This window comes from Panthera pardus, unplaced genomic scaffold, assembly GCF_024362965.1.
Source record: "Panthera pardus isolate Hobbes unplaced genomic scaffold, ASM2436296v1 HiC_scaffold_7, whole genome shotgun sequence".
Classification (NCBI taxonomy): Eukaryota; Metazoa; Chordata; class Mammalia; order Carnivora; family Felidae; genus Panthera; species Panthera pardus.
The window spans coordinates 8911217-8926178 of record NW_026527002.1 but is presented as its reverse complement, the minus strand read 5'-3'; the positions used below and the strand labels follow the sequence as shown (position 1 = coordinate 8926178).

The 14962-nt window shown below is 41.0% G+C and overlaps 1 protein-coding gene across 7 annotated transcripts in view; it reads left to right on the top strand.

Moving 5' to 3' along the window:
* BPNT2 (3'(2'), 5'-bisphosphate nucleotidase 2) overlaps window positions 1-13864 on the top strand; it is a 36797-nt gene extending 22933 nt beyond the window's left edge. For 2 of the 7 annotated variants that reach the window (XM_019421289.2, XM_019421287.2), the window contains 2 exons: window positions 6135-6296; window positions 7776-13864. In XM_019421289.2, coding sequence (XP_019276834.1) covers window positions 6135-6296; window positions 7776-8047 — 434 coding nt within the window. In that variant the 3' untranslated portion in view covers window positions 8048-13864. The remainder of the gene's footprint in view (window positions 1-6134; window positions 6297-7775) is intronic. The other 5 variants (XR_008419866.1, XR_008419867.1, XR_008419864.1 and 2 more) reach the window with 5 other exon arrangements.
* Window positions 13865-14962: the final 1098 nt, after the last annotated feature.

The window sequence follows — 14962 nt, the reverse complement described above, 5'->3', positions numbered from 1 at the left end:
ATGCCCATGAAAAAAAAAATCTTTATTCTGTAAGAACATGTATCCTCTCCCCCTATGGTCTTACCTCCTTTAAAATAAAAAAGCCAGAAGTTTCTAACTTAGGAACAAGTTGTGTTCCAAAAATGTTCCTGTAAGTTATGATAAACTGCCCTGTTCTGTGAGGCAGCTGACTTGCCCTGTATGCTGGAACACACGGTGCCTGCTAGTGAGCGGACATTCCAGAAGAATCGATATGTCCTTAATTAGGTGCGGGTTGACCTGCTATTCCTGGATTGAAGCTTTGTTTGGCTTGTGTCCTCTTTTTGGACTGTTATTTTCAGATCCAGCCTGTGTATTGATGTTGGCAGAGTACCAACTGTCAAGTATGAAATGTTTACCAGAATTTAGCTACACTTGACTCTAATGGGAGCTAGATAGTATTGTTACTTGCAGTAGTCAGAGCCAAACTGATCCAAATCCTTATCATACTTAGCTAGAAGTAATTCATTGCCTTTGAAATTCTTAGAAGCAACAGATACTTGAATAGTATTTTAACAGAGTAATGTATAAATGTGTAAGTGTAGTGTATCCACGCAGGGGAAATTTGTAGCTGTTAGAAAGAAGTTACAATGTCTGAGGTCTGTGTTAGCAAAGTACCAACCACTTTTTATCTCCCACTGGGCTTTTTTCTCTTTCTTTCTTTCTTTCTTTCTTTCTTTCTTTCTTTCTTTTTTTTTTTTTTTTTTTAGCATATCTTACAGATAGAATGAGTCCATTCTTTTAGCTGCTATTTTACCTTTTCATGATTACCTCTTCACCAACAATCATTTATTTAAGCACCTACTGAATTTTTAAAGTGCTTGAAATAATTTGTCTGTGTAAGTGTTATAAGAGAATGTATTGAGATTATGTAACATGAAGTATATTTTTAAAATATTAAATTAGTAATTCTTACCTAAATTGTTCTGATACTATCAACAAGAGATACTGTCTTTATTCTCTTAGACAATACTGACCTCTAGAGATGTAGCACTGTAAATTCACTTCTTAGTAGAACCATGGTTTTTGATCATTTCTAAAAAGAATTTAGAGAATTTTTTTGTTTTTTCTTCTTTCTCGTTTTTTAACTTTTATGAATAATTTCAAACAAGCATAAATTGTACTGAATTTCCACATGCTCTTTCCTCTGGATTTAACAGTTGAACATTTTTATGTTTGCTTCCTTTTTTTTTTTTTTTTCATGTGCTTTAAAGAAAATTACAAGGATCATGACATTTTATCCCTATATACTTCACTGTGCATCTCTAAAAAGGACATGTTTCTACATAACAGTTCTGTTAATATAACATTGAAATTAGCATTTATTCCCTAATTGATCCAATACTCCTGTTTTCCCTGGTTGTTTCTTTTTATTTTATTTTATTTTATTTTATTTCATTTTATTTATTTTGAGAGAGAGAGAGTAAGAGTGTGTGCATGAGTAAGGGAGGTGCAGAGAGAGAGAGAGAGAGAGAGAGAGAGAGAATCCCAAGCAAGGTCCACACGGTCAGCACGGAGTCCTCTTCGGGGCTCGAACTCACCAGACTGTGAGATCATGACCTGGGCTGAAAACAAGAGTCGGATGCTTAACCAACTGAGCCACCAAGGCACCCCTTCCCTCAATTGTCACTAAAGTGGATTTCACAACTGGCTACTTCAAACCAAGATCCAGTCTCGTGACATGCATTTTTTTGTTGCTCTGTTAAGTTCTCTTAATCTAGAACAACCTCTAGTTCTGTTCTTCCCTGTGACATTACTTGTTGAGATCAAATTACTTGTTACATAATGTCCTGCTCTTTGGATTTCTCTGATTATTTGCTCGGGGTGTCCTTTAACTTGTTTATTTTTCATATTCTTTTTCTTCTAAAGTGCAAATTAGATCCGAAGCCTTGACTGGCCTAAGGTTAGCATTTTTGTCAATACGTTGTAGATACTCATCATGTACTTCCTGCTGCATCATTTTACATGACGTAGTGATGCTAAGATGTTTAAAGTGGTCATGACTAGATCTGCTATAAATTATTTTTATTCTCTGGCTACTAGCAGGTAGTCTGGAGAAATACTTTGGCACCGTTTGAGATCAGGATTCCGTTAAGCCTTTCACAAAATAGTTTTAAGATCTATTAAAGCTGTGGGCCACCTGGGTGGCTCAGTTGGTTAAATGTCCAGCTTCAGCTCAGGTCATGATGTCACAGCTCATGAGTTCGAGCCCCATGTCAGGCTCTGTGCTGACAGCTCAGAGCCTGCTTCAGATTCTGTGTCTCTCTCTCCCTCTCTCTCTCTCTCTCTCTGCCCCTCCCCTGCTCACATCTCTGTCTGTCTCTCTCAAATATAAATAAACATTTTTAAAAAAAGATCTGTTAAAGATGTAAAATGGAATTTTCTAATTCTGTGTGTTTTTTCAAAAAAACTGTTTTCAAAACTAAAATTCGTGTGTAGAGCAATTTCATCAACTGGAATTGTTGATCCTGAAATGTAGTTCCTACTAGAAAGACAAAATACATAGTTAACTTTTTTTTCTTTATCAATTTCTGAGTAAGGACTTCGGGTAAAAATGACCTCCAGCGGAAACAGATGTTATTTTTTCCAGGAAGAGCAGGATTTTTCCTTTATTTTTTTAATATCCTTGACATCTCATGGATTTTTATGTATTCAGTGTGATTCAACCTACAGTTATTATTTTTAAGTTAAATTTGTTCTTTTTGTTGCCTACTCTTTATTAAAATACCTTTGTATACAACTTTTTTGTTTAAATGCCATTCATTATGTAGTCCTTAGGTATCGTCCGTTGGGTCTCCCCTATGAGCAACAAAGAAATTAGCTTCCTTTAGCCTCCTTGACTACCATTGTATTTTAGTCAGTCGTAGCTTTTTCGACCTGTGTCTTTCTGCTCTTCAGCTCTTTAGATTTACATGGTATCCTTTGACTCTAACCATTCAACTGTGATTGGTTTACACACTTTGATTCTTACACACAAATCATTTATACGCTTTGATTCTTCCGAATCCTTTATTCCTGTCTTTGGTTTCCTCTTAAATCCCCAGTTAAATTTATTCAGTGCTGACCAACAGTGCTTTTGCTGAGTGTTCTTCAGTCCTCCTTCAGTTGGCTAAAGCTCATCCTCTAATGGATTACTTCAGAAGAGCTAGCACATAGCTGTCCTTCCTATTATCTGAGTTCTTAACGTGTTAAAAGCTCTTCCTGTAGCCTTGATACATGAAAGACTCAGCTACTTCCAAACTCTTTGGTTTAGCCCTCTATCCTTGGGTGCTCTAGCAAATTTCCATAAACTTGAGGGCTTACAACAACAGAAATTTATTTTCTCGCAGTTTTGGGGCCAGAAGTCTGATACCAAGTCGTTACCAGTGCCGTGCTCCCTCTTGAAGACTTCCCTTGCCTCTTCTAGCTTCTGGTGGCACGAGACATCCCTTGGTGCCCTGGTTTGTAGACCATCACTCCATGCCTCCTCCTTCCCATTCTCTCAGTCTGTGTTTTGTGTGTCCTGTTTTTGTAAGGACACCAGTCATTGAATTTAGGGCCTACTCTAATCTAGTGTGACCTTGACTTGAATTACATCTGCAAAGACCCTGTATCCAAATGAGGTCACATTCGAAGGTTCGTAGCAGGCATGAATTTTAGTAGGACACTGTCTTACCCCCGCTGCACTCTTTTCTCTTGGTTACTGGTAGAAAATATTGAACTGATTAATATCCGTGTGGGTGCATGTTGAATCCCATTGGCAGCGAAGCCGATAATCCGATTTTCTTTCCTTTGTAAGGAGCTTGGTATTTTTGCCTGGAGTGCCAAGGAACTTTATCTTGGAAGTCTAATAATAGAACTCTAGATGTCAGATACAGAGTTGGCTTTCTGGGCAGATGTCTACACAGTGTGTCTCTCCGTGTGGACATTTCGGTCCTCTTTTCTTTCAGGCACGATCTTTTGGACCGTAATTTTACAATGGGTTCTATCTCATGGCTCCTGGTTCCCTTTTTCAGAGACCTGCTAATATGTATATACTGACTCTTCTTCCGCTGACGTCTGTGTGTCGCCTTCCCTCTGGTCCCTTTAATCAGTTTTCTCGTTTTCGCTTATCCTTTGCCGTCCTCCTTGCCTGCTCTGATCTAGGGCTGTCTTCAGCCATCTTGTGTTTCTGTTGTTGTTGTTGTCGTTTTCAATTTCTTCCCCACGTTACGCGAGGGCCCATTTCGTTTCACTACGTTCCTACTTCTCTACCTGTCCTCAGTTGTTTCCTTGTTCCATGGTGTTCTTTTGGGTTTTTTTGTTGCCTCTTTCTTTCTTTCTTTCTTTCTTTCTTTCTTTCTTTCTTTCTTTCTTTCTTTCTTTCTTTCTTTCTTTTTCTCTAGAATATTGTGTTACCGTTTTATTCTGCGTGATCTATGAGCATTTTCAAGTAGCCTGGAACGTTTCGACCTTCATTCGTTGTGTTTTCTTCTTCTGGTTTCAGCGGACTTTGCAGTAGTCCGCGTTTCTCATTCCCATTTGGGCCGCGGCACTGCCGTTGCGGAGTTGTGGGAAGGTGTTTGGGTGGTTCTCAGCCCAGGAGCTTTCTTCTCCGTTAGGTGAGGAAGACATTATCTTGGTTAGCAGGCATCTTGTTTTGTTTCTACCCTTCTGCTTTCTTATTTCAGGAGGGCCCTTATCTCCAACTCCTCCTTTTCTTTAGTTCTGTTTGCAGTCTCCCATCTTTGTCTCTCGTGGAGACACTCATGGAGACACGTCCCGATAGGTGTTGTGTGCCCTCAGGACTTCACTTGGGCTCTGTGTCTTCTCCTGGCCTCCTCTTGTCGCCGCTCTCTTGCCACATTTCAGGCCCGCTTTCAGGAGTTCTCATCTCAGATGGGACCTTTTCCCTCTGGGGAGAAATCCCGGCCGCTGTTCTCTGACTTCTCCCACCACCGAGAGTCCTCCAACCTCTTGGCATGTCCGGAGCTCCTGTCACAGTCCCCACCCTGGGATCAGCCGCGGCACTCATTCTGCTGACCTTCAGTGTTTACTTCTCTTCTTTCTCCGAAGTTTGCGTTTGTGACCAGTCTCCGTCTTCTACTGATTCCTTAGCTGTTGATGAAGGGTGTTCGTATTTGCCCTCCTTGTCTCTGTGTGTGGTTTTTAGAGAGAAGTGTGACGGGAGTCCAAGAGCCTGCCACCATCTTTGGGGAACTCAGAAACCCCGACTCCGCCTACTTTTTTGATGTTTTCCTGCAGCCGGGAGTAAGTGGTAATGCAGCTGCTGTTGTCCAGACAGCATGCAGCCATGGCGGACTGTTTTTCCCCATGGTGAGTGACTGCTAGAGCACCAAGCTAATGGGGATGATTCTGAGTAAGTCCGTTCTCTTGGATAGCTTGGTAGTCACTGAGGAAAACTTGCAAGCCGAGAAAAACATTTCAAGCCATCTCGAGGGTCTCCTCACCTTCTTATAAGTTCCTGTTCTATTTTGAAATCTAGAGCATTTTTTTACGCTCTCCGACAAAGCAGATACGTAACCCTAACTCCCCCCTTGAGCTGCCTTATGTTTATAAAGCTCCCTTAGGAGATGGGTCCAATATGCGAATAATTGAAACTACGAATGGATCAGAAATAGAGGTAGTATAGGAGCAAAACCTGTTTTAAGTTGTTAATTATCCAGGGTAACTAGTTTTGCTGCTTATGTCCTAGGTGGTCACAGGCAGGGTTCCCCAGGAGCCAGACTTTTGACGTGGAGATGAGCACGCAGGATGTTTCCTGAAGAGTTATTTGTGTAGGGGAGGGGAAGACGCTGGCCGAGCTACAGGGAGATTGGGGTGTAATCCCAGTGAGCACTCAGCAGCTCACAAGGAGCTCTGGAACCTGGGCGTCGTTAAGTCAAGTCTTAAGTAGCCACTGTCTCTGGTTGGGCAGGATTACACGGCCTTTTTTAACTTGGTCTTCATATTTGCCTATTAGTGTAAAAAAAATACTAAATATTACTCTGGTTCTCAGAAAAAAAATATTTCCTTTTTGGAAAAAAAATACAAGCAATTCTGTGTAAAAGGATATTTTTCCAGTCAACCCTTTGTACGTTGAGTTTTAGTTTCAAAAAGCTTCAGTGCTGTTAATGGGTATTATATTTGCTTTTCAGCTTGGGCCATGGTAGATGGCGGGTCCAACGTGAAAGCCCGCACTTCCTACAACGAGAGGACCCCGAGGATCGTTGTGTCACGCTCCCATTCAGGAATGGTCAAGCAGGTTGCTCTTCAGACTTTTGGAAACCAGACCACCATTATCCCAGCTGGTGGTGCCGGTATGTTCCTACCCCCCTTGTGGCGCCGGCGCCCCGCGTCCCCAGCACAGTCAGGGCTTCTGTCAGGAGGAAGGTTCGCTTGTCCTGTGCTCGGGAAGAAAAGGGAGGATAGAGCGCGTGCTCTCCCGACAGGCCTGGTCTCCTACTTGGTAATGTCTGGGGTGGGATCTCAGTCACACATGCCTTCGTATGAGCCACAGTGTCAACAGTAGCGGCACGTCTCAGCCCGGTGACTCCCGCTCCTCGAACACTGAGGCGGCATCTTCACGTCAGTGGCGTAAGTCATCGCGCTGGGAGCTTCGCTGCAGGAGTATCTGTGAGGAGAGGGGAGATCCAGCACATTCCGATGCTTCGTGTGGCAGAACGATGCCAGGCGTCATCACGAGGGTCCCTAGAGTGGCTGATCCGCGGGTCACTTTCGACACCTCTGAACTCTTCAGCCTTCGTGTCCGGGGCGAGCCCGAGTCTAGTGGCCACCCAGCTCGTCGCACGTTCTCTACCGTTTTATTACCTGAGTTACTGATCCGGGGTCGGCTTACTCTCTCTGAAAGGCCAGCTATAAATGTTTAAGGCTTTACGAGCCACATATGGACCCTCTTGGATGTGTGGGTTTCTGGCACCCTTTAAAAATCCAGAAAACCATTCGTGGCCTTAGGGTTCTACAAAACCGGCACATGGCCTGGATGTGGCTCATAGGCCGTTTGCCTCCCCTTGTTTTGAGTGCCTTTGAATAGGACAGAAGTGTTTTCACTCCAATGAGTAACACATTGTGGTCAGAAACGTGTGTTTGAAGACCTTTTCACCACAGTAATAAAGGAAAAAGTAATGCTGATTAACTTTTAAGCCCAGTAATTTTAATTTAGTGATTACATATAGGTACCTTACTTAATATGACTTCATTGTTTTCTTATAAGCTCTCTGTTAGGCTGGTTAGGAAAGGTAAGGTTCAGAATACCTGGTGGGAATGGGATAAACCAGATCCTGGACCTGGTTTCATCTGTGTGTTTTATTATATTATTTTTTTAAAAAACTTTGCCTCATTACAATAAGGGCTTCAGATTGTAGTGCTCGGTCTTTCAAATCCAGTGCTCGTGGGTATTTAGATGGATTTAGCTTCAGTGTAGTATTCCGTAGGAAATGAGACATAGTGTTTGTATCATTCCATAGAAAACAACCACAAAGTAGATTTAAATTTAAAAGATTATAGACGTGTGTTTGGTTACACTTAAGAATAGCTTCGTAAGTTATTTTGCAGTATATTTTCCACTCATTTGGGTTTAATGTCTGGCTGTTATTTGAAAAAAAAAAATAAAAAGAACAAAACTATTTTTAGATAATTTTAGACTTAGCCCTTGCAAACACAGTCAAGAGAACTCCTTCACGTCCTGTGCCGTTACTTTTAACAATGTACTCTTAAACAGGAAGCTACTCTCTTTAAATCTTGGGAATAGTAACTTAAATTCTGTGTTCACCTTTTAGGTTATAAAGTCTTAGCACTCTTGGATGTACCCGATAAGAGTCAAGAAAAAGCTGATCTGTATATCCATGTGACATACATCAAAAAATGGGATATATGTGCTGGCAACGCCATCTTAAAAGCCCTTGGGGGGCATATGACTACCCTGAGCGGTGAAGAAATCAGTTACACTGGGTCCGACGGCATTGAAGGAGGGCTCCTTGCCAGCATCAGAATGAACCACCAAGCCCTGGTCAGAAAACTGCCAGATCTAGAGAAGACAGGACATAAATAAGCAAAGCTGATTACAGGTCACAGCTCTTCCCAAGTTGAACGGTCCGCCGAAACGCCGGGGGCTTCAAAGCATCGGTGCAGACTATGCATGGTTAAGGCCATCCTGAACTTTCTAAAGTATTTATGAAGCATCAGAGACTTATTTTCCCTGTAATAGGATGGAAGATCAGGGAAAATGGGTTGCTTCGTGTCTCAAGTATTGTCTTTATTTTTGAGACGATTTTCGTACAGTTGTCATACACAAGGCGCATATATATATATATGTATATATATATATTTGTGAATTAAAATCTACAGCTGAGTACATTGTTCTGAGTCACCATTTTCACACAACATCACGAACCTTCACTGTTTGTTCGTACTTTCATATAGAATTGGGCTGAAGAAAGGATTGATTTTGTGTAGATTTAATAATTACTTTACAATTGTATCTCATTGAAAATAAAGTTATTGGGGGTTTTTACCCCTAATGCAGATAGAAAGCACAAGCAGCCACGTATTCGTTAATATGCAACAAATGCTCTATTTATCTGTTGCTGAATATTTCTTAAGGATTAAAATAGAAAAAGCTGAAATTGTTTTCATTCTTCGAAATTTTAATAACAGGTTCACCAGCTAGTCGAGAATATAGCTGTTTGATGGTTGAGTTGTAATTGTAGTTTCCGTGTGTGTGTTTTGTTTTGTTCTGTTTTCTTTTGATACAGAACGGTGTATTTGTACCCCTGGGTTCAACGTTTCTGCCATCTTCCTACTGATTTTCGTTTGCTCTGTGGACAGTGCATGGTTCCATCCTTTCCCTCCCGACCAACATTTAGTTTTAACTCATAAGGTCTGGATTAAGGTTTCAGGGTTAGCACTAGGATTTTGGTACATTTTCTCATTAGGGATAAATGATGCACTATAAGAATATAAATGATTCTATTAATTGACTTATTTGACAATTACATGGCTTAAGCTAGCTTTCGTTATTTTAAAAAACTTTGTTTTAGTACTTTTTAAACAATTTGCCAGGTTTGAATGTAGAGATTCTCTCCCTATCAAGAATGATTTCTGGTTGCTTTTACCATTAATAAATGCACCTAACCTAACTGAATTCTCAAGGTAGTAACTTTTAAGATACTTTGAAGTTTCCATTCAGATTAAAATAATGATGGTTAATGTTACTTTTTGATTAATTTTTTAAAATTCGGTGTGTGGAATCTGGTTGGAAGAAAGGCGGTTGAGTCTTCACTGAGTCACTACAATTAGCCCCTTACTTTGTGAACTGTCTTTCCTGGGGATGCCGGATTTCTCTCAGTGTGAGATCTGGAAACCCTGTGTAAACAAATACCGTTATTTCATGTGAGTTCGTATTTTATAACATTCTGATAAAGGGGGTGGGATGGCTTATTTTGTTTTCTTTAAAATAGCTTTCCATTTATTTTCCTATCTTGGAGGTGAAATTGACCAAAGATTGGACATCCTCATCTGGTGGCACGTGCATACAACTTTAGGTCTGCGTTTTACACGGTCTCCAAAGCCCTTTACTTCCTCATTAGGGACTTGAATCCGGTAGGATGCACGTGTTTCTCCTCTATCCAGCAGCTGGTCACCAGTCTGGGAGTGGAGTGGGCCTCAATAGGTGGGATTTTGTTCAATGAAAATTCATGCAACGTTTTGGTAGTCGGGACACTTGGTATTTAAACAGGACTTTGGGATTCAGAACAGAAAATCGGAGAGCTCACCTTCCTACTTGGCAATGAAATGAGAACACTTTTTCTCAGCAGGGATGGCAGAGGCTTGTATTATTTCCAGAGTCCGTGGTAGAAGCAGTTAATTATAATGTGTCAAATATGGGGAAACAGGACCGGCATACTAGGAACTGGTGTCTGATTGGGAGTTGTTGGTTGTTTTTGTTTTGTTTTGTTTTTTTCAGCAATAGACGGAAACTTTCTAACTTCATGGAAATGAAACCAGTTCATATTAGCAAGCATGACTGCTTTGGTTTTATTTTTAATTTCATTAATCTGCATGTAGATAATGACTTGCGAAGGGCTTGTGTGCAAAAATTAAGATATTGGCTGGCAGTTAAATGCATTATTTATATAATTTATTGGGTAGAGGCTAATTACTAATGGTTTTTAGGTGCTTTCATAGAGAGTTCGTTTTGAAATTTTGCTTTTGTTTCCAAAAGTCAGTCTACATTACAGAACTAATAGAAGTACAAAGAACAGTGTTTATATTTATTTATGTGAGACATTGTGCCAGAACATACCAGTGAAACACCATGAATAAGTAAGGCATGTAATATCTCCCAGAATTACAGAAATAAAATCACTTCTAAAATGTAGCACAATAATTAGAGTTTAACTTTTAGTGACCCTGAACCTCCCTGACTCCTGGCCTTCTCTTTCCTTTATCTTTACCCTCACTGAGAGCACAGTGTTCCCTTAAAATTTGAGTTTTACCCATCACACTTAGTAAAAACAGGGACGCCAGTAACCTCAGTACTTATCCGCCGTCCCCCTCCTCTGCCCTTGGTCTTTACCTTGTTCTCGTTGCCCTCAGCCCCTTAATGTTCTTCACTCTCTGCCCCTCTTTCTTGACCAGCACTCTTCCCCAACGCTCAACCCCTGAATTCTCTCATAGACCTACTTTTCTCCAGGTTGGCTGCTGAGATCTCCCGGTAGAACGGAGACGCTAGGTCAGTTCCCAGCCAGGGAGACGAAGACTTGTCAGAGTTCTGGTTGACCGTTACTTTTCAGAGACGTCTCAAAAAGCAAGGGAAGATCACCTTCAAAACCACAAAGATCCGCCCTGTCAAGGCTAATCCGGTGCTTCTGTCTATACGGAGCATTTCTTCAGATCCGTTCTTCACAGAACCGAAAATGCAGTCAATACGAGAAGTAGGTATATAAGGCCTGCTTAAGAAAACTTGCTTTTCCTGTTCGTTTTCACACTTCTGTCCCTATTTCAGCGGAGATTACCGAGAGCCTACGAGACGGATCATTTCCGTCCGGTGTTCAGTTGCCGGGCAAAATTCTTTCCCCCAATTTTAGTGGTTTTTCTTGATTTTAAATCCACATTCAAGTGAATTATTTATGGCTGTATGATGAAGCTGAGAAGTGCTTTGGTTGATGTGGTTGAAGCAACAATTGTGCAAATTCCGTTTGCGGGGTGTGCCCTTGGAATATTGTGCAAATTGGGTCAGAAGAAGTGGGGGAGGGGCGGCGGCTAAGAAGAGAGTCCGGAAGAAGAACAAGCGTCCAGGGGCGGGGAGGGGAGGGGAGGGGAGGGAGGCCGCAAACCGCTGCCCCCAGAGATGGGGAGCTCTGCCCTGGTCTCAGATGCTCAGAAACTGGATCTTACTCGGGCTTGGAAGGTGAGAACTCTCTCTGATAGCCCAGCATAAGTAGAGAGAGCTGGGGTGCCACGACGCCCTGTTCCCCAGAAAAGAAAAACATCCAGCTTGCCTCTCCTTGGTAACACCTTGAAAATGACCTTATGGAGACAATCTTTGGCAGGTTAAAAATAGAAACCGCTTGGATCATTCTAGCTGTAGCTGTTTGCGTTGGCTAGGTGTTGACTGGTCCTGGATAGAAACGGCGATTTTGCGTTTTTGATCCGGGTTGAATTTAAGACGCATTATTTTCAGTATATGCCTACAAAACGTCTGTCTTGTAACTGTTGTGTAAAATAAACCTATTCTACGGTTTCATTTTTATCCTAAAAAAAAGTTGTGCCTTAACAATAGGGCATTGTATGTATGTTAATAAGGGAAAACAAAATCTTTTTTTAATAGATGGGGAAAATAGGAACTTTTTGCCATTAAAATTTAAGTTCTTTTAGCATTTTTAATATTAGAGTTGGGGAAAATTCATTAAAGTTAAATACAATTGATATAAAATTATTTTTGCATAATCTAGCATTTACAACTGAAGTGCGTTTTTATAAGAACTGGCATCTTGATGTATATAGGTCTGAAATGATACTTCATCCTTTGGTTTTTTCATTTGAATTGATACAAGACCAGGGTAAGGTACGTTTTGGTTTTTATTTGACTTTTAAATCATTTCAGCGTGCTATTGTATCTGTTCTGCTAGTCCTCTGAGTTGCTTTGGTTCCTAAAGATTAGCTATTTGTTCGTGGTACCATATCAATAATTTATTGATGCTAAAAAAAAAAATACTGTGTGTCACGTGACTTAAACCAGAACAGTTCCTGGATTGAAGGGGGGAGGATGGGGGGGGGGGGGCTTCCAATTAGCAGTTACTAAGAGGACAAGAATTGAACTTTGTACTTCAAAAGAAGGTTTTGGCTTTATGAGGTGCTGTTTATGTGAGTTGTTTATTTTCATTTTATCAAAACCTGGCAGGTGTTAGCATTCCAATTTACTGTTGGTTTCTTCTTAAAAAAATTTATTTTTAAAGTTGGATGGTGAATTAATTCTGTGGGAAAATGAGGTTTATAAGTAGTTTGTTGTTGTTTTTTTTTTTTTGAGATAATACAAGCCAAACTTTTAGAAGTTAAAGCTGATGAAGAATATTAAAATGTTACATATTGTGTTTGTACATGTTCCCTAAAGTATTATAATTAAGGTAATTTGTGTAAATCACAAAAGCAGAAACTTTGATGTTTGATTAGTAGTATGTTGTGTTAGAATTCCTCTTGGAGTATGTTCTATGCGTAGTAAGTTATTATTCAGAAGGGACGTGCTCATCCTGTATTTTTTTAAATAGGAAATACAGCATGCCAAAGTCCTTATTAGGTCGGTTTACCTACGGGGACTTCCATCTCTGTCCCCAAATTCTCTCTCGTCATCATTTATGCTGAATTGAGGAGGTAACGTTTGAGGACTTTAATATCACGTGTAAAATATGGACTTCTATTTCCGTGTAACATGACGTCTTCCATCGGCAGGAACCAAAGCTAGTCGTAGAGTCTTAACAAGAGAGACCCTGTTCTGCCATGATGAACTGTGGTGCTCCTGATGGATTTTTCCCCCCATTTGATGATGTTACTTAAGCTACTAGAGGTGTATACACACGGGGTTGAGTTTACGCTAAACTATGAAATGGTGTTTCCTGTTCATGTCCTTGCCTCTTCAAACTTTGCTTTTTTAATTGACTTGACTTCTGTGGATCTCTTCCTTGTAATAGGCTAACGCCGATGAGAAGGATTAAACTAAACATGCCCCTTCCCTTCGAATACCCCTTCCCTTTTGACACGTTTAAACCTAAAGGGGAGCTAGTTCATTTGCTGTTGCCGAGACCTGCCTAGACCCCAGAGTTTTCTTTACTTGGCATGCTGTATCCTGCCTCACCCACACCACCAGATTTCAGGGGGGTCCCGATTTTAATCTCTACTGAGAAGCAAACTCTCCTCCCTCCACGGCTTTAGAGCAGTTATTTTGTACCTCACCTGTAGCACTCATGGTTCTATGTGCTGTTGTAAACTTCTTATGGACAGGGATTATGTCTTGGTGATTTTTGTATTTCCACCTCAGCCCCAGCAGCTAGCCCAGTGTCTTGAACAAATTAGGTGCTTAATGTATGTTGAACTGAACTGAATAAAGGGTTACTACTGGCATAAGCATTTCTCATGCCTCAGTTGTGTAAGCTGCTTGTTTTGTTAACTGCAAATATTTATGATTATCACCCCACGCACTAAATTAGTTTTAAAAGTTTTGCTTTCTTTCCTTCAGATGCTACCCCATGGACGTTTACCTCTAGAAAATGTGATTGCTTCCAACGAAATGACTATCCCAAACTCTCTGCCCCTGGACATACGTTGCCAAACTGAAATTTGAATTTTCTGAATAAATTGGTCATGTCTGGAAGAGATGGTGTGCTGCACCTGCTTTTTTCCTCTCTCTCTGTTTTTAAACTAGGGTAACACACATCCACAGATTTACCGTTCTAACCATCTGTAAGTGCACAATTCAGTGTCATTAAATACATTCACAACATTGTACAACCTCCACCACCGTGCTTTTGAAGAAGCCGTTCATCATCCCAAGCAGAAACTACCCATTGAGCCACTCCCCATGCCCCCTTCCCCTCAGCCCCTGGAACCGTCTGTCCTGCTTTTTCTACGAGTGCATCTGCTCTTGAACGCTTAATTTTCCGGGATTCTCGGTCTTCTCACACCGGGTACAGAAAAGGCGTCTGCGTGAAAAGGGGCGAACAAGGCAAACATAGCCATAACGGAAGTGGAACTTGCATTCTCCGATAGATGTGTTTAAGGTGGAGGGAGGATAGAAAAAGAGCAAAAGAAGCAAAGACAACAAAATTGTGGGAAGGCAGTGATAGGAATCACACGATGAGAAAGATCTCCAAGGCTTTTGTACTCCTCGAGTCTTAGACATGGCACAAAGAAGTCATTAGCCTCATGTTATGAATTCGACGATTTCACATCCTTGACTTCTGTATCAGAAACATAGTGTTTGTTCATCTAAAAAAGGAGAATTCTACATCCTAAGAAAAAAAATTGGAATATAAGCCATTATTTTTAAAATTGTCTCTAAAATCTGAGCATTTTGAAAGCACAGACACTTAAGGATAGTTGACACAATATTACATTAGGTTCAGGTGTACGAAACAGTGATTCTACAACCCTCTGCATAGCGCTGTGCTTCCCCACACGCATAGCTACAGTCTGTCACCGTGTGTTGTTACAATACCCTTGACCGTGTTCTCTATGCTGTACTTTTTACCCTGGTGACTGAGCCCATAACTGGAACCCTGTACCCCCCACTCTCCACTGTTTTGCCGATTCTCCCACCCCTCCTCCCCTCTGGCAATCACATTCGTTTTCTATGTTTATGAGTCTGTTTGTGCTTGTCTGTTTTTTAGGTTCCACACGAAACCATATGGTATCCGTCTTTCGCCATCTGACTTACTTCCCTTAACATGATCCATTCTAATTCCGTCCATGG